Source organism: Poecilia latipinna, unplaced genomic scaffold (genome assembly GCF_001443285.1).
Source record: "Poecilia latipinna isolate Pla-1442-1.1 unplaced genomic scaffold, P_latipinna-1.0 Scaffold449, whole genome shotgun sequence".
In the NCBI taxonomy this organism is placed as follows: Eukaryota; Metazoa; Chordata; class Actinopteri; order Cyprinodontiformes; family Poeciliidae; genus Poecilia; species Poecilia latipinna.
The window spans coordinates 47,159-73,231 of record NW_015113065.1 but is presented as its reverse complement, the minus strand read 5'-3'; the positions used below and the strand labels follow the sequence as shown (position 1 = coordinate 73,231).

General features: G+C 41.8%; 1 protein-coding gene across 3 annotated transcripts in view; it reads left to right on the top strand.

Moving 5' to 3' along the window:
- Nucleotides 1–5,634: 5,634 nt before the first annotated feature.
- Nucleotides 5,635–26,073, top strand: part of ldb1b (LIM-domain binding 1b) — a 30,933-nt gene continuing 10,494 nt past the window's right edge. The window contains exon 1 of one of the 3 annotated variants that reach the window (XM_015038662.1): nucleotides 5,635–6,109. In XM_015038662.1, coding sequence (XP_014894148.1) covers nucleotides 6,082–6,109 — 28 coding nt within the window. In that variant the 5' untranslated portion in view covers nucleotides 5,635–6,081. Of the gene's footprint in view, nucleotides 6,110–17,342; nucleotides 17,427–23,637; nucleotides 24,040–26,073 lie in introns of those variants that run through there. The other 2 variants (XM_015038661.1, XM_015038663.1) reach the window with 2 other exon arrangements.

Sequence of the window (26,073 nt, the reverse complement as noted above, 5' to 3'; positions counted from 1 at the left end):
GTGTGTACGTGTATATGTGTGTGTGTGTGTGTGTGGGGGGGGGGATCAGTGTAAGTAGGTTACCTTACTGCAGCATCCAGCACTCAACCACCATGTCAGTACATGGCCCCCTGCATGCACAAAATGCATTTAACTGACTCTGCAGTCACTGTCCCATTTTTCCACTGTGTTTTTTTTTTCCACAGGAAATGTAAAAATTCACCCACTCAGTGCCATTAGGCTCCAGAAAGCAGAGTGCCATCTTGGTCTGTGGTGAGGGAGGAGGAGGAGGAGGAAGCTTAAAACAAAGCTAAATCATTCCTCTCCTCTCTCCTGTGTGGCTCATCCCTTTTTCTCCCTCTTGACCCGTGGAAGGACTCCTACGGCGCTCTTTTGGCACGTCTGAATTTTTTAAGAACCCTTGAGCTCCGAGGGGTGAGGTTTATGTTTTCATCTCCCAGTCTCACTCACACTTGGCTGCATTTGTGAGTTTTTTTGTGTGTTTTTTTTTTTCCCTTTTCTCCGTGCCTTCTAGTCATCTTGGCAGCTCAGTCATGCAGTGTTTTGTGTGTGCACTTATGTGACCTTTCTAATATTGTGGGAGCCATGTGTTTAATAAAAAAATAAAAAAGGCAAAAGCACTCTGATCTTTAACTCCACACCAGGGGAAATAAACCCACAACTCGTGGGGCTTATACTACTTCAAGTCAGCTAAGTGAGCTGCCTTAGTGGATGTTTGATTTTTCTTTACTTCAAGTGGCCTGTCTGCTTCTTCTGTGGCAAAGAGGAGGAATATCCTCCCAGAAGGCTGAGAGGACAGCTGTTAGCGAGAAGTGACAGCCTGAGAGCGAACAAGAGGGACGTTTTGTCATGTTACAACCACAAACATCGTCTTGATTTAATGGGATGCGTCAACTTGATATGTAACAGAGAAGTGGAAGGAAAATGAATCATAGTTTTAAAACATTTGAAGCATTTTTGTGCACAAAAATCTGAAAAGTGTAGCATAAATATGTTTTGATTGATTTATTTACTCCGGGTTTTTTTTTTATTGGCCTGTTGTAATTTTCAAATTTTAAATGCCACATTTTCATCAGCTGTCAGCAAAAAATCATCACGATTGAGACAAATAAAGGTATTAAAACATCAGACTTGGTCTAATTAGTAAATGACGTGTTTCACTTGGTGATGGAGTTACCCAAATAAATTCAATTTTCAATAACATTCTAATTTAATAAAGGGGTCTATAGATCTGTACTTTGACTGGGCAATGTTAGCACATGAATATGTGACAGATCATAAGAAATTTTTATTATTGGTAGTATTAAACTCGAAAGTTATACAAAAACAAATATGCTGAGCTCACGAAAGAAGTCAAAGAAACAAAATTTAAAAAAGAAACCCAACAAGTCATGAACTTAACACACCAACTGACAGAGTACATAAATGCAACAATCACTAACTAAAAGAAAACAAAACGGTACCGTTAAGTTTGTTAACAATAAAAAAAAAACTAACGAAGGAAGTCAAAACCAGAGAATTCCCGCTCTCCAGTGGGAGTTGGTGGTGCAGGACCATTAACCCTTCATGTGCTTAGATGTGCTGAGCTCTGGTCACCATCTCTTGTCTGTAAACTCCGGGTTCAGGGGTCACCAGGGGATGCAGAGCAGAGAGAAAATCAGTCGAGACCAGAGCCGAGAGAGCTGAAATGGTAGGAGGCAGTGACTTACAGGTGTGCAGACGCTCCTGCACACACGCGCTGAGCCACTCAGTGTGGTAACAGAAACCGACATCAATAATGTAGCTGAGAGAAACAGGATGCAGATTCAGCCTGAACACAGGAGTTAACAGACCAGCCGTGAAGAGCCCGTCAGTCTGGGTTCTGCCCTCAGGCCGGATGCACGCCTGAGCATTTCTTAAGCTAATTAGCCAAACAGAAACACTTGGGCTAAAAAAACTTGCTAGAAAAAAAAAACAGCAAAAAATTTTAGTGCCAAATTGAAAACCGTTTTCTAAAACTGACAAATAAAAATAATTTACATAATATAGGTAATTGTATAAATATTCACACCTGTTTAGAGACTGTCTACAACAACTGCTGCCCAGGCTCTTCATCTGTCAAAGGCAATGAGAAAAACACTGTTGAAGAAAACTCATCAATGCTGCACTAGAGTTTGCCCAAAGGCATCTGGGAGGCGGCGTTGTTAGAGAAGGAAAGTCTTTTTGACCATCAGACAAGGCGCTGTGTTTGGCAGACAACAAACACTCGGAGGTCTTCTTGGATCACTTTCCTGCTGTATGTTTTCAAGTAGAAGCTGGAAGTTCATGTTTCTTTTGATCATGAACAGGCTTTGATTTCCTGCTAACAAGTTGTCTTGTACTTGGAAGAAGCGTAGCAGCCACAAACCACCATGCCGTTTTGGACTGTGAAGTTCATTTTATAAAATGTTCAGTTAGTTTCTACAAGACCCCAAAAAAAAATAAAAAAAAAAAAAAAAAAACACGCACAAAATTTCAACTTTATCTCATAAGTCCACTGAATACGTTACCGAAAGACTTGACTCTCCAAGTGCATAGATGAAAGTTCAACACTGGTCCATGTTTTCTCCGTTTATGAATTAAGCATCTCGGTGTGGTTCGCTGGGGTCACGAACCCTGATAGGCTGACAGATGTCAATCTGACAGTACATTTGTCTTGGTTGGGGCTTTTCAAGATGCTTCACGTTATCAGACAGGTACAAGTAACAAGTGGGGACGGGGGAGGAAAATGTTAAAATAGCTCTCTCAAGTTTTTTCTACCTATCATGACCACATATCCAAGGCCAGAAGATCTACTTCATATTGACTAAAGCAACATCCACCGCAGCTCTAAGACAGAAAACTGCTGACTACAGTCATTTATTATTCGCCTTAATGGTCGCCACATGGCAAGAATCAATACGCAAAGCATAAACATGCCCATGACTTAAAATGAAAATCATATTAATGTGAGTCTAAAATTTATATACTGCAAACTTTCTGTAGCAGCTAGTAGTGCTACGTAGCTAAGGCTAGCTTGTGAACGGAAAGCTTCCTCTTTGAATCAGTCAGTTTGACTGTGTTTACAGGCTCTGATTTCCTGCTAACTGACTGCTCAGATGTGTGTCTATGCGTGTGTGCTTGTAAATCAATAATTATGGTAAGGTGTTAGACAGCTTGCAGTGTATGCACACATTAATCTGAAAGTATGAAGTTGTTTCTATGAAACTGCTAATGTAGGCACATGTATGTGTGAACCACAGCTTTCATGTATTAAAAAAAAAATGTGAGTGTGAGTTGAAGCTCATCATGCTTGTGCTATCCTTTTTCTGCCACATTGCCATGGTGACAGTGCCCTCCCGGGGTAATGGGGACGAGTGCGCCAGAGCTATTTATTCTCTCGTTCTCCCTCTTTCCTTCCATCGTTCTTTCCATCCACCCATGGCCCTCTCTTTCTCTCTCTCTCTTTCTCTCCCTCTCTTCATTTTCTGCCACCTCTCTCCATCTTCCTTTGCCCTCTTCCTCCTGCAGCCTCACCGTCTTTCCATCTCCCTCCTTTCTTCCTTCCTCGGCTCTTTCTTCCTCTCTGTGATTGGCTTAACACTCTCCTCCTCAAAATGAGATAGTGCTTAATGAGACAGAGGGTGAGGAAGAAGAGGAGGAGGGGGGGTGACAAAGAGCAAGTGTTTTTCTTTTTTCATATAAAAAAAAGAGGGAAGGGAAAATTTCTGGAGGAGGAGATTAATGCAAATTTGTGTTTCTTGTTTGGTGTAAAAAGAGAACATGGATGCACACCTTGTTCTTGTGTATTTTTACATTTGGATATTTAGCCTTTTTCTGTCTTATTGCAGGACTTTTGATTCTGAACGTCTGAGTGGGAAGAGTGAAGTAAGTTTTTCTTTACTTCCTCTAAAAGTCATTCAGAATATCAGATATTTATTCATCAACACTCTCAGGGTTTTTAGCTCAGACCATTCGCAGGTCCTGAATTGGTCACAAATGTTGACACGCTAACTTTTTTTCATGGCTTTTTATGTCAAAGCCACAAAAATGTTATGTATTTTTTAAGAGCTTAAGTGGTAGACAAACATAAAGTAGTTTGTAATTGTGAAGTTGAGTGAAAATTAAGGACTTTTTACAAATTAAAATTGGACTGCACATTTTGTATTTCCAACCCCTTTGCTATGAAACCACTAAATAAAATCCATTGCACCCATGAGAGTCCACTTGTGTGTAGTTTAATCCCAGTATGGATGCAGCTGGTCTTTGTTGACCTCTGAGGTTTGTTAGAGAACATAAATGTACAAAGATGAAATAGTTAAGCTATAAAACAACATCTCAATCTGGGAAAATCACACAGAGATCTGTTCAATTCTTATTTAAAAAAAAAAAAAAAATCAAATTTGGTGAATTTGAAACAAAAGTACCGACACGTACCTATATGTGCCGTCAGTGGACACATGAAGCAACCTGTCCAATGGGGTGCAGGGACTTGACCACCATGAAAAAACAATCAACTCAAAACAAAGATTCATTTTAGGTGCATATTATTATAAAAGTCTTGGGATTAATAAAAGAACAAAATTATTATCTCTCTCTCTGAACGGTTGTCATGACGATCTAGAAACATCAGGGCTTCCAGCCACCCTGGGCCACACACAATACAAGGTAAATAAAAATTCAAAAGGGCACCTTTTTTCACCAGAGGAAAAACGTGCAGGTGCTCTAGCACCACCTAGTGTCTGTCTGTGCACATCTCTGTCAAAAAAAAAAAAAAAGATAGTTGAAACATTTTTGACATATTTTAAACAATAAAAAGGCCTCGCATCCTTTAATCTCACCAACTCTCTCTCTCTCTCTTTCACATGAACAAACTCCAGCATTTAACCAGGGAGGGACAAATGAGACGGTGATGGAGGAAAAATTAGACGGGAGATGGAGACGGTAGGAGGTTAAGGTGGAGCGGAAGAAAGAGTAATAAGCGAGGGAGGGAGAGGGGGAGGAGAGGGTGGGAGCGGAGATAAATGGCTGAGGAGACGGTGAGATGAGTGAAGTCAGAGCGCAACACTGTGTGACACACTGCAGACGGGAAGACTAACGGAGCGAGAGGAGCGGAGGGGTGAGGAGGGGTGAGGAAGAGGAGGCACGTCAGACCCCCCCTCACCCCCTCCCTCGCTCTATTTTCTCCCCCTGCCTCCCCCGCTGTGTAGCAGACCTTTGCTGGATGGTAACAAGTAACTCGGACGGCTGCAGGACACACATACATTCTCTCTCTCTCTCTCTCTCTCTCTCTCTCTCTCTCTCACACACACACACACACACACACACACACAAACACCCACACACACACACACACACACACACACACACACACACACACACACACACACACACGCATAAAAGACAGATTTCCTGAAGATTATGTCATGCATGCACCTCTATGTGTGTTGAATAACATTCTCTACATATTTTAAAGGTAAAAGAAAAAAAGGTTGTTCTCTGAAATCAGCCTTGGGTCACTTTGACAGTTCTCTCTCTCTCTCTCTCTCTCTCTCTCTCTCTCTCTCTCTCTCTCTCTCTCTCTCTCTCTCTCTCTCCTCCCACCTGAGCTGTAATTTGCAGGGCTGATGAGGGTGAGGGCAGAGCAGAGGCAGGAGCAAAATTCGCCAGACACACTAACACACACACACACTCTCTCTCTCTCTCTCTCTCTCAGACAGGCGGCTGTGCAGCTGCGCCGTTTACAGCTACAAACTGTGGGAGAATCTGATCCTTTTGTGCGAGTGTCTGTTTGCTCTTTCCTAACCTCGTCTTTCCCCCTCTTTTCGCTCTCTCTCTCTCTCTCTCTCTCTCTCTCTCGCCCTATCGCTCTCTCTCTCTCTTTCTCTCCACGTCCCCTCCTCTCTCCGTGCTCCCTGTTGGTGTATCGGTGTGTGTTTGTGTGTGTGAAACGTGGGGATAACAGACGCTTATGTGAGCAGCCTCAGTGGCTGGCTGGCTGGCGAGAGAGAGGGAAGGAGAGGAAAGGGATAACAGAAGCCACCGCCATCATTCTGATCGGATTCACACCAGACATGTGAGAAGATGTCCGTGGGCGGCTGCGCGTGTCCCGGTGAGTACACCGCCGCTGACTTTAACCGCTTGGTTGTTGTTGTTGTTGTGGTTTTGGTCAGCGAGTGAAGCTGGGAAGAAAGAAAAAAGAACAAAAAAAAAAAAGAACAAAAAATGAGGAAAAAGGATGCCCCTTCGGGGGGCCCTGAGGTCCTGCTTGCAAAGACTCATGGGAGGTTGACCTCTCTTAAAAAGTAGAATCGATGGAGGTGCAACATGTTGTCTAGCTTCAGAGTGTGAAAATGAAAGGAGATGGAGATCTTTGTTGGCCTGCCCACATCTGAGCGTGAAGTTGCTGCTGTTGCTATGGAGCCACAAATGCAACTTCTTCCTCCACTTGTTTGCGTTTCTTTGGCAGGTAAAAAGTTGGCACTCCTCCTCCGGTTTGTGGCAGAGGAGAAAGATCAGAGTGTGACATTTGCAGGGCAAAGCTCAGTGGCACGGATCAGAGGCGTGCATGATTGATTGTTGGACCTTTCCCTCCCCACCGCCACCACCACTAAGGAGCTATTAATGAATGTTTCATGTCTCACGACTCACATGGGAGTTTGTCATTTAGGATCCAGAAAGAGGCTGATGAGCAGGAAGAGATCGGAAAAGCAGATCGGATTAGAGAAAGTGTCTGACATGAGAAGCTCTGATGCATTTGTTTGTCCGTCATCGTTACCAGCTTTAGCATCTGTAACGATGATGGATTTACTGTGACTTTAAAATGCGTTGACACAACTTTGGTTTCCCACATTTTGTCCTTTTACAGCCAAACGCTTCAATGCATTTCACTAGTACTTCATGTGACGGACCGGCAGAAAGTACAGCATAACTGAAAAGTGAAAGGAAAATGATGTTTTACCAATAAAAACGTCGAGGTCAGTTATTTTCAGAGCCACGTTTAACTTTGTTTGCAGTCTGAAAATGGAGTTTCAGACTGTAAATGAAACTTCATTTGCTGGTTTTTACTTATTTAGTTTTGCATAATTGGTCAGTATCAGAGGAGCATCAAAGAATATACATTTTCCAACTGTCCCACAAATTTTAAATTGGATTTAATTTTGGACTCTGATCCAAAACCCACGTGTCTGCAGCGCTGCTTCTTCCTGCTGGAATTTGAACATCCACCTCAGTCTAAAGACTGTTATTTTTATTTCTTTCTTTGACTGTCTTTGTTTTAGCTCTGCCCATTTTCTCATCCAATTAAATCATCCTCCCTGTCCCACAGCATGATTATGCTACAATAATATTTAATATTTTACCGATATTTTAGTTTTCTGTCATTCATGGTTTTATCTGACCAGAACTTGTGGCAAACTTTAAACAGGATGGTTTTTTTTTCTACTATGCTGTTCTTGACACTTTCCATAAAGTCCAGATTTGTGGAATGCGCATCTAAAGGTTTCTCTGTCACCAGATTTCACTACCTGAGCTGTGGCTCTTTGCAGCTCCCCCAGAGTTGCAGTAGGCCTCTCTTTGATTAATTCACTCCTTGCCCAGCCAGTCACTTTAGGTGGGCATCCATTTTTTGGTTGGTTGGCCGTTGTGTCACTTTCTTCTCCTGAGCTCTAAGAGACGTTTAAAGTTTGGGGTATCGATTTAGAGCCTAACCCTGCTTCAAACCTCTCCACAACTTTCTCCCTGATTTACAAACACTGATATTTATACTGGATTTTATTTAGGGAAACCAGAGCAAATTCACAACTATGCACTCCTTTGTCACAGAAACTCCCAATAAAACACCATTCAGTTTGTGTTTGTGCTATAAAAAGACATTTAAAAGTTACATTTGTATGAATACAGTGTAATTCTTGCTGCATTTCCACAGACCGTATAATTGCGCAAATTGGAATTAAGAAAATAAATTCTCTTAATGGAAACGGGTCAATTTAGAAAAAAAACAACAACATTTTTTGATAGCTTTTGAATATGGAAATTTGTGTATTTTGCAAAACTGCAATGGAAACATTTTTTCACTTCACACGAGTCATGTGACGAACAGCCAGATGTTACTACTGCCGGAAAAGACGAAGAAGACGACAGGAGGTGGTAGGAGGATGACGGCGCTGTGTGTTTTTAAATGCTTTAAGTCATTCGCATGTGATTTTGATTGCATTTCTTTTTAAACGGAAACACCACAATTGCAAAATTGTGTTTCCTCAACGTCAGCAAGATATAAAAAAAAAGTTTTGTGCACATTTGTTATGGAAATGCAGCTACCGTTTACCGTCCACTTTAAATTTCTTAAAGCACAAAGTATTATACATGTTACAGTTACTCCTATCGGTACTTGCTGCCTGGGTTCTCTGCCTTCTTGTGAACCATTCGTTGGTTCTTCTATGTTCCCAAATTACAAGAGGATTAATCTGTAGTCCAGCCAGTGCTGCCACAGGGAGCTGAGAGGAACCTATCCATCACATCTCACCAAACTGATAGAGGAATGACTTCCGAGGAGCAAAAGTTGTGTTTGGGTGACAGCAAACAGATGATCCTTCTCATTGCATTAACTTTAATCAGTCTGAGGAGAACAGAAACAAGAAGAATTGAGGTCTAGAAATAAACCCCACCGCTGCTGGGCCGGAGGCGGTCTATTATTAAGTGTTACAGCGATTTATGTAGCACCCCTGATAGGAGGTGCAGGATGTTGAAATATAATCCTGACACTGAAAATCTATTCATAATCATGACAGATGTGCCTTCATTTCTACAGTACGGTGTAATATTTAGCAGCAGGAGGGGAGAAAGTAAAGCACGGTGGAAGTTGTGTGGAGGTGGCCTCGTCTCTTCCCCCCCCTCCATGCAGGACCACAGCAGCCGCAGCGGTCAAACCTCAAACAGCCGGGCTTGTGGATGAGGGAATTTACCCGACCGCTCATCTGGGATCACGTTTCCCGACTTTAAAAAAGACGTAACCCTAAACCGGTTCCATGTTCTTGAGGTTCTGGAAACTCTTTAGCTGGCGGATTATTTCAAAATGGAAAGTTAAGAGGGAGCAAAGCTGAGAAGCAGTGCCAGATTCCTCTTCTGGGAGACTGATGTTAAAGGCTGGGCGATGCAGGGAAGTGTCGACGCTGCGATCAAATCAGACAAGGATGCATTCTTCAGAGATACACACACACACACACACACACACAGCTGCATGGAGGGGGGGAACGTATACCTTGCATCAGAGTAAGCTGCATGCACACAGCAGCCTTCGTGCAGACGTGTGTTTCCAATCTGTGTGCAGCGCCCCGTGCTACGAAGGCAAACGCTGCCACCTCAGCCGTTAAACGAGCCTGCGCAGCAGAGGCAGGAGCGTTTGTTTAGAACCGAGCCTCCTCGGCTATCTTGCGGTCGGATTGCATACTTAATCAACATGGTCATGGAAATTTCCAAAAAAAGACGTATGACTGCACTAATTCTCGCACTCCGATTGTTCGGTCTGGTGTTCCCTCTTTGTTTTGTTGCTTCAGCTTCTCTGCTTTTGCTTTTTCACCAGGCTTGTGGTTTAATTTCAGAAAGAAAAGGAGTTTTTTTTTTTTTAACTCGCAAATACAAGAACTTTAGTTTGGAAGACAAAAGTAGGGTTTTCATTTCAGGAGTGACATGCTGGGAAACAAGGTGTTTGGATTTATAAAAAAAGAAAACCTCACCTGCACTCACTCACACACACCGAGGTAACTGAAAACCAATGTAAACACGACCTCCAAATACGGAACAATCATCTCCATTCATTCATGTCAACTCCAGATGAACCCCCGGCTTGACCCAACGGAGGCGCTGGTTTAATTTGCACATTTACAGCCACGTCAGTGCTCCCTCTCTGCTTTTATAACACCGAAAATAAATCAAAGAACTTATGGAGCTGCTTCTACATTCAGTCACTCTACAACTGCAAACTTCAAAGTATTTTATAGGGACAGATGTGGTAGAGCAACACACTTCAGATTTGGTATGCGAAAGAAAATGCACATGTAACATGAAACTCTAAAAGGAGTGCCATACGTTTGATTCAGCACTTTGTAGGACCACTTCTTGTTGAGTTTCCAGCTTGAAGTGTTTTGTGGTTTGTCTCTACCTGCTTTGCACATGTAGAGACTGAAGCTGTTGCCCATTTTTCTTGGACTTTCTTTGACTTCCAACGCATGAATATGTTTCGATCTAAACCGTCCCATTACAACTCTGACTGTAAGCTTAGGGTCGTTATCCTGCTGGAAGTTGAACTTTTACATCAGTCTCGACTTCGATTGGGTTCTCTTCCTGGATCGCACTCAAATTAGCTTCATCCATCAACTATTCCACCTGAAGAAAAGCGTCCCCACAGTACTGCCACCACCATGTTTTGTGTGTGCAGCGTTGAGGCTCTCCCAAACTTCATGCAAAGCCGAGCAGTCGATGTTCGTATTCACACACCTTCCATAAACGGCGCAGGCCAGCTGGGTGACACCCCTCCTGCTTCAGTATACGTCACGCCCCTATAGCATGTAGGGAAACGGTCAAGGACAGAGCGCCACACCTTCCTGCAAACAGCCTCTTCCAGGGACAATGACTTGGCAATAACCATTAAGGAATTTTTAGACTCTTGACAATCTTTGTAGGCGTTTTGTGAAGACTTGCACGAATGTTCGTAATTCCCCATTGCATTGGATAAGAACTATTTGTGTCTCCTGCAGAATCAGATAGGGGAGAAATTGGAAACAGACTAGTTGAAGTGAAAAATATTAATTTCTGTCCGAGTGCATTTCTGCATAAATCACGTCCGCAAACTTCTGACCAATCACACAACACTTCACAAAGAGTTTTTTGCAAAATAGTTTGACCCGGACCTGTTGTCGAGATGGAGGATGCTTCCCTGCAAACAAAATGACACAATTTTCATCACGCGTCTCCGTCTATGAGAGTCGATTTTGATGCTTCAGAAATCAGCTCTCATATGGGAGAGCCATTACTTTTCTGCTCCACAATATGTGTCTCGTTCGTCGGCCAAAGAGTTCAGTTACGGTCTCGTCTGGCTACAGTGCGTTACCCACATCACAACAAACTACAAACAGAACTTTGTTCAATTATGTCTTTCTTCTTCTATAAAAGCAATTTTTTTTGGACAATAGACCAAAAAAAAAAAAATTATTGGTTTATTTTTGTCAAGAAATTCTTCCACCTGAGTTGTGGATCCCTGGGCCACTGCCTGGTCTGTCAGATGAGGTGGACGGCCTCGTCCTGGTAGGTCTGCAGTTGTAAACCAACCCAACTTTAAACTTGTCCGCAACTTTCTCCATGACCTGTCTGCTGTGTTTCTTGGTCTATGTGGTGATGTTTGTTCATTAACAAACCTCCCAGGCCTTCACAGAACAGATAGTTTAAAGGTTCGTTCACACCCTGTTTAGTCAGCGTTAAACAAATGCATAATCTGATTCTGATGCGAATGAGAACAGTGAACTCTGGCACAGTTTGAATGCATAAGTGAGTCTGAAGACGTTCCAAAAACCGGAAGCGAATCACGGCGTAAGGCATTCTGGGTCAGTAGAACCAAAACAAACATGCTAGCCCAGCGCTAGCAGGAGGAATGTCTCGTGGTCTTTTAACCAACAACAAAAGAGAAATGCTACAAGAGCTAAATTCTGATGTGACTCTAATTTTATTCACATTTTCTGAAGAAAGACATTGCACTCATGTCCTCTTCAGAGGTTTTCGTGTCGTTTCAGTCGTTCATGGTGCAGAGCCACCACAGGTGAGGGTGTGAACGGATTCTTAAAAGGGTTTGGATCATTTGACACTGTGCAGTGTACTAGTTACCCTGGAATCCATGTAGTGGTGTCAGAATAAGCTGGTCCAGATACAAAAGTGCACCCCACTTTTCAGATCTTTATTTGGAAAACGGGGTCAAATCATGCATCTCTAACAATTGTACTCTATGTTGTGTAGGTCTATTACACCATAAAATCCCAATAAAGTCCACTGACGTTTGTGGTTTAATGTGGCAAAATGTGGAAAAAAATTAATAGACATAACGGCTTTTACTGGGCACTACTGGAGAAGAGAAGAATATGACAAGGAACAATGCATACAAAATGATAAAACCCGTCTTGAGTCGCTCTTGTTCCTCCTCTTGTTTACATTCCTGAGCGGTGTTCGACACAGAAGGATCCTCCCCCTTCTTGTGTGGGCTCAGAGGGGTTTGTGTGTGTGTGTGTGTGTGTGTGTGTGTGTATGCACACGCAGCATGTGCCCCAACATGTGGGTGATATAAACAGAGGCGAGAGTGTGGGAATAACTCCAGTGAATAGTGTGATTGTACAGTCAAGTCCACGTTGCTGCAGATGTTTCGTCAATCTGACTCTTGGTTGACCTTCTAGGACCCTCCTCCCTCCACCCCCGGCCCCCCAGACCTTTCCAGCACGGCCCACCTTGTCCTCTGCAGTGTGCGTCCACCTCCATCTTTCCTTCCACTCGCTCCCTCTTTCTTACTCCTTTGACATCTCCTGATTGCTAGCGTATGTTGGCTGGATGGACTGACTGGCTGGCTGGATGGGGGAGGAGGGAAGAGGCTGTGTGTGCCCTCTCATGCAGAGAGTCACATGGTGTCCCTGATTGGAGGAAAATGAGTAAAGACTGCAGCTCTGGCTGAAATGGCAACAGACAAAAACGCACAAAGGCTGAGCTGTTTAAAAACGGTTGCACAACAAGAGAGCCTGAAGAGGAGGAGGAGGGTGTGACAGAGGGGAGGAGAGCAGGAGAGAGCAGACACCGAGGAAAAGATGTGGATTAAGAGAGGAAGAGGAGGGGAGAGGAGAGGGGGAGGAAAGGTGACGGAGGAGGGAGAGAAAGGCAGCGAGCGGAAGAGACAAGTGGGAGATGAGCACTGTAGGAGCGCGGGAGGAGTGGGTGAGACGGGGAGTGAGGAAGAGATCAGACTGTGTTTCTATGTTTTCTGCAAGGCTGAGCGCTGACGTGATTGGCTGAAGGAGGGTGGGGGTGGGTAGGGGGTGGTGTAAAGTTGCGGAGGGGGAGAGAGAGCAGACCTGACTCTGAGATCAGAGACAGACAAAATGGCTCCCAGAGAACAGAGAAGGCAGCATCAGGGCACTGTCATCTCCACTCACACAGCTGTCAGCTGACGCCGCGCTCACATCTGGCACACCGACACAGGAAAGAGGCTGAGATGATGGGGAATAATCCTGATCGCCGGCTTCCTGCAGCACTTTTTCTGTTTTATTATTGTTAGCATTCATTATCACAGAGATAAAAAAAACACACACACACACACACTTTAATGCCACGCCGCCTCACAGCTGACCTTTGTTCTAATTTAACCCCTCCGCCCTCCCCTTGGTGGTGCGGCCTGTTGTAACATGTGACGCACTCGAAGCTGAAGTTCCCCCTGCTGCAGAGCCTCTGTGTTCGCCTGCCAAAGAAAACCCTGGACAGGGAATTCACCCAGTGGGAGCGGGGAAATAATATACCGTGGGGCAGGATGAAAATGACAACACGCCGACTCTCTGCGGCCACAAGAGGGCGCTGTTGTCAAAGGACAACATGAGGTTGGAGGTCAGCTGGAGTTTTTCCTTCTGAGGATGTGCCGTCAGCGACGATGAGCCTCTTTTTTATTTCTGTTTAAATTGAGTTGCTTTATTAGGCCGTGCACAAATCCACAATCCCAGCATTTGTAATTTTTATGGCTGCAGCTAACAATTATTTTAATAGGTGATTATTCTATCAAATTTTCTGACGATTAATCGGAGAAACAATTGGCACATTCTACAGATTTTAATACAATATTAGAAACACATCAAAAGATGCAAATAAACAAATAATTCAATCAATTTTTTTTTAATAAGAAAATTACTATTTCATGGCCTGAAATGCAAAAACATATTATAGCTTTAGTGAGCTTGAACCGGGTGAAGATAAAACAGCCAGTCACCATTTTTTGAGTCTGTTCACTCGATTAATGGATTACAAAATTAGTTGACTATTATTTCAATAATACATTCATCTTCACAGTTGATCAGAGTAATCATTTCAGGCCTTATAATTTTAAAAACAAAATATGCAATATGAACAGGATGGAAAATGGCCTACCCCAAGTTTCTCCGCTGTCCAAAAATATGCATCTAAGGATAATTGGTTTATCTAAATAGATTCTTCTAGCATTTTATTGGCATCTATTGGGACTTACGGTGATCACTAATGCTGTTGGAGCAGCATTAAAACCATATACAGAGTTTACATTAGATGGAAAAAGTTTTTCAATTCAAAGCTCTAAACTTTAAACTCACATGTTTGAACTTTGATAACAACACAGTTATCCACTGTCTTGAAAAGTTTGGATTAAGTCCTGGCTGAAGACTAAACTGAACATGGAAAAACAAAATTTGGGGGTTTCATTTAAGTAACGAAAAGTGTGATTATTATATTTATAATTTTGTTTTATTTCTTTAAAAAAGGACAGAAAAAAATCATCTCAACTTTTGCTGACCTCTGAACTCTCGTGTTTAAACTGGGGTTCTCTAACTCTGTTAAATTTAGATTGGCAGCAAAGTCTCTTTTTATGTGTTTAAAAACAACAAAAGAAAAGGTGCTCCAAGGCATTTGTGTATAATATAGAGTATTCTAATCCAATTTAAAATTTCTATATCTTTACCACATTGGTCAAATGACCTCTTCACTGTGTTGGTTGTTTTCACGAACATCCAAACTGTAAACCTGAACTATGTCAACGTTTTGTTCTCAAATATTCAAATTGTTATAAATTTGAATATATACAACAAAAAAATCTGAAATTTTAAGCTGGGAAAGGATTTGAATTTGAAATTTGTAAAAACGTTTTAAATATATGAGACTAACATGAAAAAAAAAATCCATGGATAAACAACATTTGTAGCGTGATTCTGAACGTCATACTAAAATAAATCCTTGATTTTTAACGGGTTTTTAAAGCTTTAGGTTTGATGTGCTATGTTCTCAAAGTTGCTGAAGTTTAGCAACCAGAATAAATTACCAGTTTTCTTTACATCCTGATGCGTTTGTTTTTTTTAAACATTTTTCCTTTTTTTTGCCTTTGGGTTTTTTGAATAAATATAATTACACAGCTCACTCAGGCTCATTATGGAGTAAAGAGAGTCGACTTATTGGTTCAGTGCATTAACGCTAATGGAACAGAGCAGCCAGACATTAACAGGAGCAAAACCACAGAAACAACAGCACTGCAAAAATATCTGTACATTAGCCTATAATATATTTCAGCCACTTATTCAAGCACACCAGATTTGACCTTTTGCTGACTTTAACTGTTCCCACCATGACCTTTGAAAACGATCTTGTTGAACTTTTAGATTTAGTCACAGCAACGTTTCATCCAATGGCATCCAAAGCCTTCAAAATATCAGTATTTTTATAAATCTTAAGTATCTAAAGCATCTCAAAGTTTCTTTCTACATTTTCAAAGAATTATTACTTTCAAAATTACATCACAGACTCAGACTCGAGCTTGAAAGATGTTATTGAAATGCTAATACATTTCAATTTTCTCATTGCCTACAAACCACAACATGGCTTCTCTCTGATTGGTTGATCAAGTTCTCGTGACGACTCCTTCCCCAGACGGTGCCGAGGTGAGCTGCGGTCTAATCGCCCTTTTGTGATACGGTTATTTATTTTTTTTGCTTCAAACGCTTTCTCACTTTTGTCTAATTTTTGAGTGAAGTTCAGAGTTTTGATTTTCCTCCTCTATTTTCTTTGAGAGCGTTCTTTCTTTATGTTCAGCTCTGCTCCTGATTCATAGTGAGGAAATCATCAAGCCAGATGATGAACCAGAACCGCGGGTGCTTTGGGGTGATGTTGGTGAACTCATTGGCCCAGTGTGGCTTTCCATAGAGGTAGATGATGAGAAAGTTGGACATGTCTTTATCTGCCTTCTGACGCTCCAAAGACTGCAGGAAGACCGCAGACCGATTGAAACCCAGAGTCACGATCAGTAGAAGTTGCTCTGCAACAGAACTTTCTAATCAGACAAAGTTCTGACCTGCTTTTAGAGCAAATCCTGAAGAGATTTTACCATCAGCCGAGCTGAAACACTGTGAGACCGATTCCGGACGAGTTGATGAAAAAGTGGCGTTTGATAACAACATTTTTGTTTCCTCTGCTCAATGGTTTCTGAACTCAGAGTTATGAGCCAAGAAATCTCTTTCCTTAAACACCTGAAGCTTGTAACGCTTGGATAAAAGTTAAGCGTTTAATTATTTTGGACAATGATTTTCTGACATCTAAAATTCCCCGTTTCCTCTCCTGTCTGTGCTCTTGAGGTTTTGTTTGTTTTGTGTTTCTTTACTTAATTTAACTATTATGAAAAAGATCTTAGTATAACTATTCATTTATTGCATGTTTACATTGGTAAATGGTTAAAAAAAACCTCAGAAATATTCAGAATTTATTTTACCTCATGCAGTAAAAATAAATCAAATGGAGAGTAAAGTAATAAATACAAAAACTCATCAAGATGTTGCTACGACAATTTCATTTGCTTTGAATTTTGATAGAATGTTTCTAATATTACGCTAATGTTACATAAATGAATTAAGAAATCTGCAAGCCCAAAGTGAGTACCACGTTTCACAGTCTGATCACAGTTTGATTGCTTTCACCCTGAAAGTGTTTACTCTACTCATCAGCGACGAATTCCACACGAGTGCTTTTGTCTCTGCATCTTATTTAGTAAAAGTGAAGAACTTAAGCCGCCGAATGTTTAACTTCTGACACCCGCTGGCCAGCAAAAGAAGATTACCAGGGAAGATATCTCTCGTGCGGAGCAGCGGGATAATCTGAGAACTTGAGGGGAGAAACGTCCTGTTTGACCACCAGCAGCTCGTTTTTCCATTTCTGTCTCTGGGAGGAAGAAACGGAAAAAACAGCAGTTAGCAGAAGTGGGCTCGGATCAGATTAATCAGGACGGTCTCCTGCAGTCAGAAACGACACGAGGCTGTCCTCGGATCCCAGCTGAGGGGAGGGCGACGGGGACGGTTGTTATCAGAAGTTGGGCAGATGCATGTGGCGCTCAGTTTCCTGTTGACGAGCAAGTGGAAGTGGCAAGCTGCACACATTTGCACATGTGCACGTGGCTGCACGCGCGCGCGCGCGCACCAACACCCAGTGGCACACGCACACATAGACGCTGCAGGCACCCCCCGCTCCCCCCTTGATGTGCCCCTGAGCCTGACAGTCTGGACATGGGAGTTATCAGAGAGTGGGAGAGGCATGAAAACACAGCGTCTGAGTCAGATCTGGGTATAGCTGTGAAAGTGCATTTGTAGGTGACAAAATGGCGATGTCAGAGCAGCTCGAGTCCGAAGGAGGTAAGGGTTTTGTTTGTTTGTTTGTTTTTTTTTCCTTCCTTCCTTATTCTAGTCCTTCTCGTTCCTGATTTGGAAGCAAAAAACACCTGAAACACATCAGATGGATTTAACTTTAGTTTGTCTTATCAACTAGAGCAGTAGAGGGAAAAAAAAGTTCAGCCCATTCCAGCACGGTTATTTGATTATTCCTGGTTATTCAGCACCAACTTGTGCCAGCTTTAATCACTTCACAGACATGGATTTATGGCTTTAGGTGTGACTGTGCAGCTAGAAGTGTAGCTGGTGAAATGAAGGTTAGGCGTCAGCGTGTGTGTGTGTGCGTGCCTCGCTGCTTGGGGTGCTGGCTGAAGATAAGGCCGACCCTTTGCCTGAGAGCGAAAGAGACGGTGTGTGTAAGCCCTTCAAGCCTTATCCCGGCACACCTCCCACCCCCACCTCCTCTCCATCACTCCGCTGCACACACGTCCACACACACACACACACACACACACACGCAGCGGGGATTAACCCCGTCATGTACCATTTCAATGGGGAAGCTTTTGGAGACACACACACTCACACACAGACTCACACAGGATTAACTCTTGTGTGTCCATTTCCATGGGTTTCTTAGCCGCTCTCCGGTTGTGTCGGTGTGGACTGCTCGAGTTTCCATGGTGACAGGGGCCAGTGAATGTAAGATAGGCAAATCCACATAAGTCACCCGCAACAGACACTCCGAGCTACTATTGACTACAGCTCCCCTGGTGCTAGACTCACAAAGATGCTGCCAACAGACTGACAGGAGGCTTGTGAGCTGTGAAGCGCTCATGAAACAAGCTTACTTTGGTCAGAAGCAACAAACATAAAGTCAGTTGGAGCTTCTGCTGCTGCTGGTCGGGTGAGAGACGAGGCTTCGAGCAGATTATCCTCTGTAAATGAGTAACACCGCAACTTATATATTTGTTTCATACAGAAGAGACTGCGAAGGTAGAATTGTATACTGTGCTCAGGTCAAATATAACCTGTTTTTTAAGGTTAGGTAACGTTTGCTTGTCTCTGCTGGAACAGAAACAATTATTTCAACGCCACAAAATAAAACGTACACACACCCACACGTGTACATGTTATTTTTTAAATGTTTAATACATGGTTTGATTTTTAATTTGCACCTGATATTCTGAAGAAAAAAAAAACAAGAGACTAGGGCCCCCTTTTTCTAATATAAATGCACATGGATCAGTTTTTACCAGTTTTAACTTATCAATATCAATGTTTGCAGGTGTGCTTTAACATTAGTTTATTTGATGCTGAAAATATTTATATCCTCATTACAGAAATCACAATCATATGCTGCTAGTGTCAAAACTTTTGATCTTCACGAGGAAGGCACATGTGCACCAAAAAATGTCAAATGTTTGTGTTGCTTAAAAGGCAAACACTTTATTGTTACTCTCTTTTACTAATTAACAAGAAACATGCTAAATCTTAATGGAACATTTTTTTTTTTTTTTTTTTTTAAAAAGGGTCTCTCATAGAACTGACAAACAACTAGATACAAAATAAAGAGGGTCTGGCACAACTCCCTTATTAAAACTAAGTCATTTGGTCTCCAAAGTGTTGAGGATAAATTGTTTTCTGTTTCTAGGATTAGTGAAAATGTACTGCGTATGCTGCAAAACAGGTTTCAATGTGATTTATGTATTTATCCGCAGGCAAGGCTAGCATCTTTGCTAACGACTCCTTAAAATAAACGGAGCAAAAGCAGAACAAAAGAGAAATCTGGAGAGCAAAATTATAAAGACAAGTTAAACCAGCAGCAATAAAAACCAGCAGCAATAAAAATGCATTTTTGTTTGTTTATTCTTGAACCACATTTTTTGTTGTTGTTTTACGCAACTGTAACTCATTGCTACATTAGTCGATTACAGCAGTGGTCATCCTAGATGTGTCATCGTCTGAAAGTGATTGTTCAGCATTATTTATAACCACGCTTATTCAGTTGGACAACACAAGTGGTGAAAGCCAGACCACACAGTGACGCTCTCCACAGAGATTTAATTGCATGCTCAGTATGAGTGATTGCAGCGAATTTAACGCTTGCATTGACTGTCGCCGGTGTGAGCGACAGTCAACGCAGCATGCTCGTCCACGAGAAGTGATAGCTGCAAGTCAATGACTCAGTGCAGCCTACAGGGCTTCCTTTGGAGAAAAAAAAAACAACTTTTTAACAAATTTGAATAATAAGCTGAACTACATTGTTTGATAAGATCAATTGGAAAGGAGGCGCTTGGCTTGGAATATGTCAGATTGGAATTAATTTTCTTTTTCATTACTGCAAAAGAGCCTTGAGACGACGTGTTGTGAACTGGCACTTTATAAATAAACTGAATTTAATTGAATTAGTAAATGGATAAAAAAAATAAATAAATAAAAAATCAGATTCCAGCAGCTTCTTCTAGTAGAGGAAAATCGTTTGGTCAGTAAAAGCAATGAGATCTTTTCAAACATGAAATTAATCATCATCAGTTTTCTGTTTTAAACCATGCCTCCCAAAGAGTTTTTATAATCTTTTAAAGTTGTTGTCTTTTGCTTAAGTTTTATTTTTAGTCTGGTCTCCATACCTAAGTATTTTCTTTATTAAGCCACCCAGCTCTCGTCTATTAATTTATGCAAGATAGTTACGGAAGCGCAACTGATGAGCCAGTTTTATAATTTTTTCAGCACTTTTTATGCTTTTATTTTAACAACAATCTGTCTAGTTTTCTGTTTTTGTTTGCATACACGAAGAATGTCAAAGATGAACCAGGAGACAGACATTAATTGTCTATTATCTGTAGTCTGTATTATGTTGTTAAGAAAAGGAAATAAGTCGAGGTCAAAATGCCGGGGGCCAGGACTGAAACGCCATCGGAGTTCCTAGTCATGTTATGTTATTTTATGTTATGTCGACGGACGTCAGAAAGGAAAAAAGCTCCTTCAAAAATGTGACACCTGACCTGGAAACTGATGCATCAATTATTTGTCAGGACCTCATCAGAAAGGGTCTCAGGAGGATGGTGACCTAATTATGCAACAATTAGATGTAAAACCTTTAGCAACCCTGTCATATGGGCTGAAGAACACGAGTCTGATTCAAATTATTGTTAATGTGTATAAAATAGTGAGCAGTGTGTAAAACATGGTGGAGGATGTGTCGTGGTGTAAGGACGACTTGTTTTGATAGAAAATAAATGCAGAAAGAAATGTTTGATTATGTATCCTGCGTATTGAAACAGCTTAGTGATCCAAGACATTTTATAAAGGAATCAAAGAATTCAAACAAACATTTCTTTTAAGTTCTACTTCAGAAAATCTAAGAGAAAAGTTCCCTCAAGCCAGAAATTTCTCACCAACTCCAGCTTTAAAATCCCATACAAACAGCTTCATTAAAAGGCTGTTTATTTATACCACTAGTAGCTTGTATTTTAATGAATACGTTGTCAGTCTTAAAGCTATACAACCTATAATCGTGTAGATGAAGGGGCCAAAGGCTCATACAACAATTAGCAAATTCCCATGTGTTCACAGATTTTCAGCAGGAACATGGTTGGTGTTATTCCTAGATCTAACTCCCAACTTATAAGGTAAATTAAACTGAATATCTTAAGCTGGAGCTAAACATTTTTGAAGCAGTGTGGATCTAACCTGGCCATTGCCTTTTTATGCAATTACGCTTGATTTTCATTTCCCTGGTAGAATTTCAAGCGGGCCGATCAGCGAACAAAAGGTGAAGTTGTGAACGATAATGTTGATTTTCTTTAGAATTGAATTGTGCCTGTGGTTTTAGCAATGGCAACGGAGGAAGTAGTGAACGAAGCCATTCAGTCCTTGATGACCATGTTTCTAAATATTGAATTAACTTTAACAGACGTCCCAGTGACAGACAGTTGTTTACAGCTCAGGTTTCGTAGCAGCTTTCATTACGCTTTACATGCGTCACTTTAGTAATCGGGTAAAATTTAAAACTTCAACAGACTCCACACCTCCAGCAAAAAAATCGTTGATCACCAGCCAAGCGACCAGACCCTCTAAATGAAGTAAAGAGTAGAACAAGGGGCTGGTTTTTACCAGGCTAGTGTAGATAACACCGACAGGAAAAATAGACCCAAAACAAAAGAAATTATTCAGGGTTCTCCTTCAGAAAAAAGCCATCAGTGTAAAAAAACAAAACAAAAAACAAAACATTATTAAAATTACTTTTTTGAAAAATTATTTTTCAAGGCTATCTGCTAATAGTATAACCAAAGCAGGACCTGTGTCGGCACAAAGTTGAGCTTGTTTTCGATGTGGCTTCCCTTCATCACTGGTCCTGTTTGGAGCATCCACTGGCAGGATCTTAAGTCATGGAAAGTGTGTGGTTTGCAAACTTCAGGTTCTCATCTTTGCTTATTGCAGATGTTTTGGTTCTGATGGCTTCCTCAGGCCATGTGTCCTTCAGTTTTTAATGTATAGGCGTCTTAGCTAACAGAGCAGAGCCTGGAATGAGAGTCGGTTCCTCTAAACCGGAGTCCGTGGTTCTTCACTGGCAAAAAAAATTGTGGGCTGCTTCATCCTGCCTCAAGTATCTCGGCGATTTGTTCACGAGCGACATATGATGGAGCTGGGAATGGATAGATGGACCGAGACCTCGTCTGTTGTAACACTGCAGCGCTCTGTTCTGTAGCGGTGAAGAGAGAGCTAAGGCAAAGGGCAAAGCTGTTGAATTACCAGCCCTAAAATGGTTCATGACCGAAAGACTGAGAAGCAGCAGGGACGAGCTAACTCTGTGGCATGGCAGGGCTCAGCCTTAAGAGATCTACCTTTCATTTCTGTACCATTCACAGATCATCCTGTACTCAACAACTGGTAGCAGACAGCAGAAGTGTACTCCTACTATATAAATTACTAAATACATACATATATCTGTTACTTTGTCTACAAAACATTTTACAACTATTACACCCTCTCTCTCTTCAACCATGCATATGCTTGTAAATATGAAGGTGATTTCAGCATCAAGCCCTAAGCTCTTTCTGTCTGGTGGCAAAACTGGGAAATGTGGCTGACGGTGTTACTGTATGCACCTCTTCTTGCCCATCCAAAGAAGTCAGTAGAGGTGGTCCAGACATCTGATCAGGATGCCACCTGGAAGTTTTCTGGGTGCACCAACTTGAAGCAGACCCCAGGGCAGACCCAGAGCTCACTGTAGGGACTTTATACCAGGAAAAGCAGAGGAATTACCTAGAATGAGATGGAGAGTGTTGCTGAGGAGAGGCAATCTCACTCTTGTGAATGGATCTAGGTGAGCAGAAGACAATGGATGAACGAACGGAAGGTCTTCCAATACGCTGCGCGTTTTCTTCTATATCTCCTTTTACAAACCTGTTTGATACAGAAATGAAAGGTGGCCCAAGACATTGGTGCTGCATTGCATCTGTAAAGATTAGGGGGCACAAAAATGTCAAAAATTGTTGGCTTTAGTCTGACCCTACTTGTTCTTTTTATATTTCAATCTTGGCCATATGGGTGGGATCTCGCTGGCTGTGATCTGAATATCTGATTATAAATTGAGGCGATTTAAGCCGATTTAGAAGCCTGTGGGATTCTCCTTTTGGCTTAGCATCTTTGTGTGTGTGTGCTCATTAGTGTGTGTGTGCATGTGTGTGTGTGCATCCATGCGTGTGTGAGTGTGTCTGCAGTCTGAGCAGAAACTTGCAGAGAGAAAACTTACCCTGTTGATGGATCTGGCTTGTCCACCTTGGAGACAGTTCAGTGTACAAACTTTAAAACGCAATTAATTCAAACCGCTTCGGTCTCATACCTTCTGTGAAAGTTTAGAAGATCTTAATCTTCTTCAGACTGATCGTGTTGCTGCATCAGCAGTGCTTGCATCACACTGAATGAGCCCACTGTGTACAGCCAGGGCTCTCCGGCTGTCCCAGTTCGGCTGTTAGGAGCAAGCTGATGTGCACTAATTAGGCAAACATGAAAACCACTTTGCAGTCAACATGATCTTTGTTTCCACGCAAATTTCCAGTCAGCTGCATTAGGCCAATTCTCATCTGTGTCAGTTAGGAGGAAGAGATGGGATGCAGGGAGGAGGAAGGGGAAAAATGCTTACCAGACAACCTTTATGTGCAGTTGTGCATTAAAGGGGGAGGTGGTGGTGGTGGACAAGGAGGAGGAGAAGAAGAAGAAGAAGAGGAAGGGGAAAAAACGGGGGGAGAGGGTGGCTGACTGTGCTGGGCAGAGAAGAGAGGAGCAAATGCATTGCAGACGGAAAGGAGGAGGGCCTACAGCTATTGTTCATGTCCTCCCGTGAACAAAGGGCTCATCGGGGTCCGTATGTAAACCCACAGCAGGCTCCAGTCCACGGACAAGGCCTCATGCGGGACAAAACATAAAACTACCAACTCCCGCAATTTCGGCCTTATTCCGCTGTTGTCTCTCGTTTTGAGGAGATTTTTTTTTTATTGATTCTGTTGGGAAAGGACGTATTGTTGTGTGGGTACGTTGCGTCCAGCGGGCCTATCCGTTTTTACGCACGGAGCGTACACACGGTCTATCATCACGGATCTGTAAACATCAATTTTCTGATTGGACTTCTTCGCAGGTAAAAGGTCACTTTTCCGCCGAAAGACAGATTTTCTACTGTGAAACGCGACTCCTAATGCAATTAAATATGGTTAACGAGCACTCGCGCTGGAAATTTATCGCCATTTAATAGGAGATTTGCGGTAGAGAAGGAATATAACGTCAAGGCGTTAGCCAAAAGGCTATCTGCTAACGGCTAAACTAGCCTGCCAGTCAAAGGCCTGCGAGGCAGTGTTGTAGTTGTGAAAGGTGTCAGGATTATTTCTCTTCTATACCTGGGTGTTTAAGCGAACCTTAGATTCGGCACAAAATATATAGGTTTTATGTTTTGCTGCAGATATTCCCAGTTTTCTTGCATGTAGGTCTTGTAGCGTAGCTTAGCTGGTGGCTACGTGCTAACATAATGCGATGGCTGCCTTTCTAATTGCCTTTGTAACCAATTCTTGTAACTTTACAGTGAAATGTTTCAGCAGCGTAAAGTTGAAGCATGCATTACAGATGCATAAAGTGTAACAAAAAGAAATATAAAAGTGTATGACTTGGGTAGTTTGCTTGGTTTCTCCTAAACAGCGCTAATAGAAACCACAGTGGCCGTCTGTGACGAAACCAATCCTAGAAAAATAAAAAGTGAGGAGTGATAGTAGTTAGTCTGGTGACAGGAGATCAATGCTATTAAATCCGAACTGTTGAAGGCTTCCACGCCTCTTTGGGGATAGGGTTTAGGTTGAAGTTTGACTACATAGTTTATGTAAAACACATGAACATGTACAGCATGTATACATAAACCGTACGTAATGTGTTGTTTGCTTGTAAAAGAGAGAGGAGCATGATTCCCAGTGGAGGAAGTGGAGTCCAGCTGATGCGATTGTGACTGACTGTCATTAACCGCTAACAGGAGAGGAGAGGAGCTAATGGAGCTTTCAACAACTAATGGACACATAACCATTGATTATTTATTTATTTCTTTATCTGGCGGTGCATCCAGCCTATAGCGTGGTGTTGCAATCCAAACTGCTTGTTGTTCCTTAAAGAGCAGACAGAGCTTCAGATGAGTGAGTGTTTTATTGCTTTTCTTCCTAGCTGAAGATGGGGAAACCTGTTTTAAAGGGCCTATTTGTTTACCTTTAGGTTTCTAACTTTTCCCACAGGCTCTCTGCAGTCTACAACACGCATAGCAGGCATACTTGACTGTCATTACTCCTGCTTTAGATTCATGGGATTTTTATCTTTAATTGACAAACCTGAATGAATAGTTTAATGGAAAACTAATACACGTCCTTTTAAGCAACTCTTGAGAGTTTTACTGCTAACGTAAACTAGGAAAGAAGTGTGTTTTTTTTTTAACTTAATTTGTTGTATGTACTTGAATTTCACATTAGTATCTTATTTATTTATTTTTTTTACAATTACTTATTCTACAGATGCACCAATGTATCAGTCGGTCAGATTTCCTATAATCAGATGTGATTGGTGCTTGGCAAATCAGATGCCAGAAAAATCTGCCAGTTTTTTTTTGTTGCCCCTTTTTGTATTTTAGATGTACATTTAAACTGAGTATTGCTACCACTAGTTTGTTATTTTCAAAAGGTTTATATTGTGATTAAAAAATCCTTTTCTTGTTTTTAGGTTTTCATTTTTCTTCCAACACTATAACATGATGAAAAAACAAGAGCTGGACTGTTAAATTAAAAAGTGCATCACCTGTTGGTTGAGTTCTTGGTTTTTACGAATACCACAAAAAAAAAGAAAAAAAAAATCCTGGTCAGAACTGATTGAGGGGAAAATTGATTGATGTATGTCTGTTCAATAGTAACAAGACAGGGGGACATTAAGGAGGAGGGGCCTCACCATGGTGACGGTGGGGTCATGACACCTACGCCGCCATGCCTGGATGGTCTTTATGACGGAGCTGGGCAGTTATTGTAAAAGAAAAAAAGGATGGGAACTGTTTGTGTCTGGGAGAGACATCGGTCTGTTTTATGAGTGTTCGTGTCGAGGACGTATGGTCTGCTGGTATTTTTATATTTAGAGGTGTTTTCATGGAGATTAGATG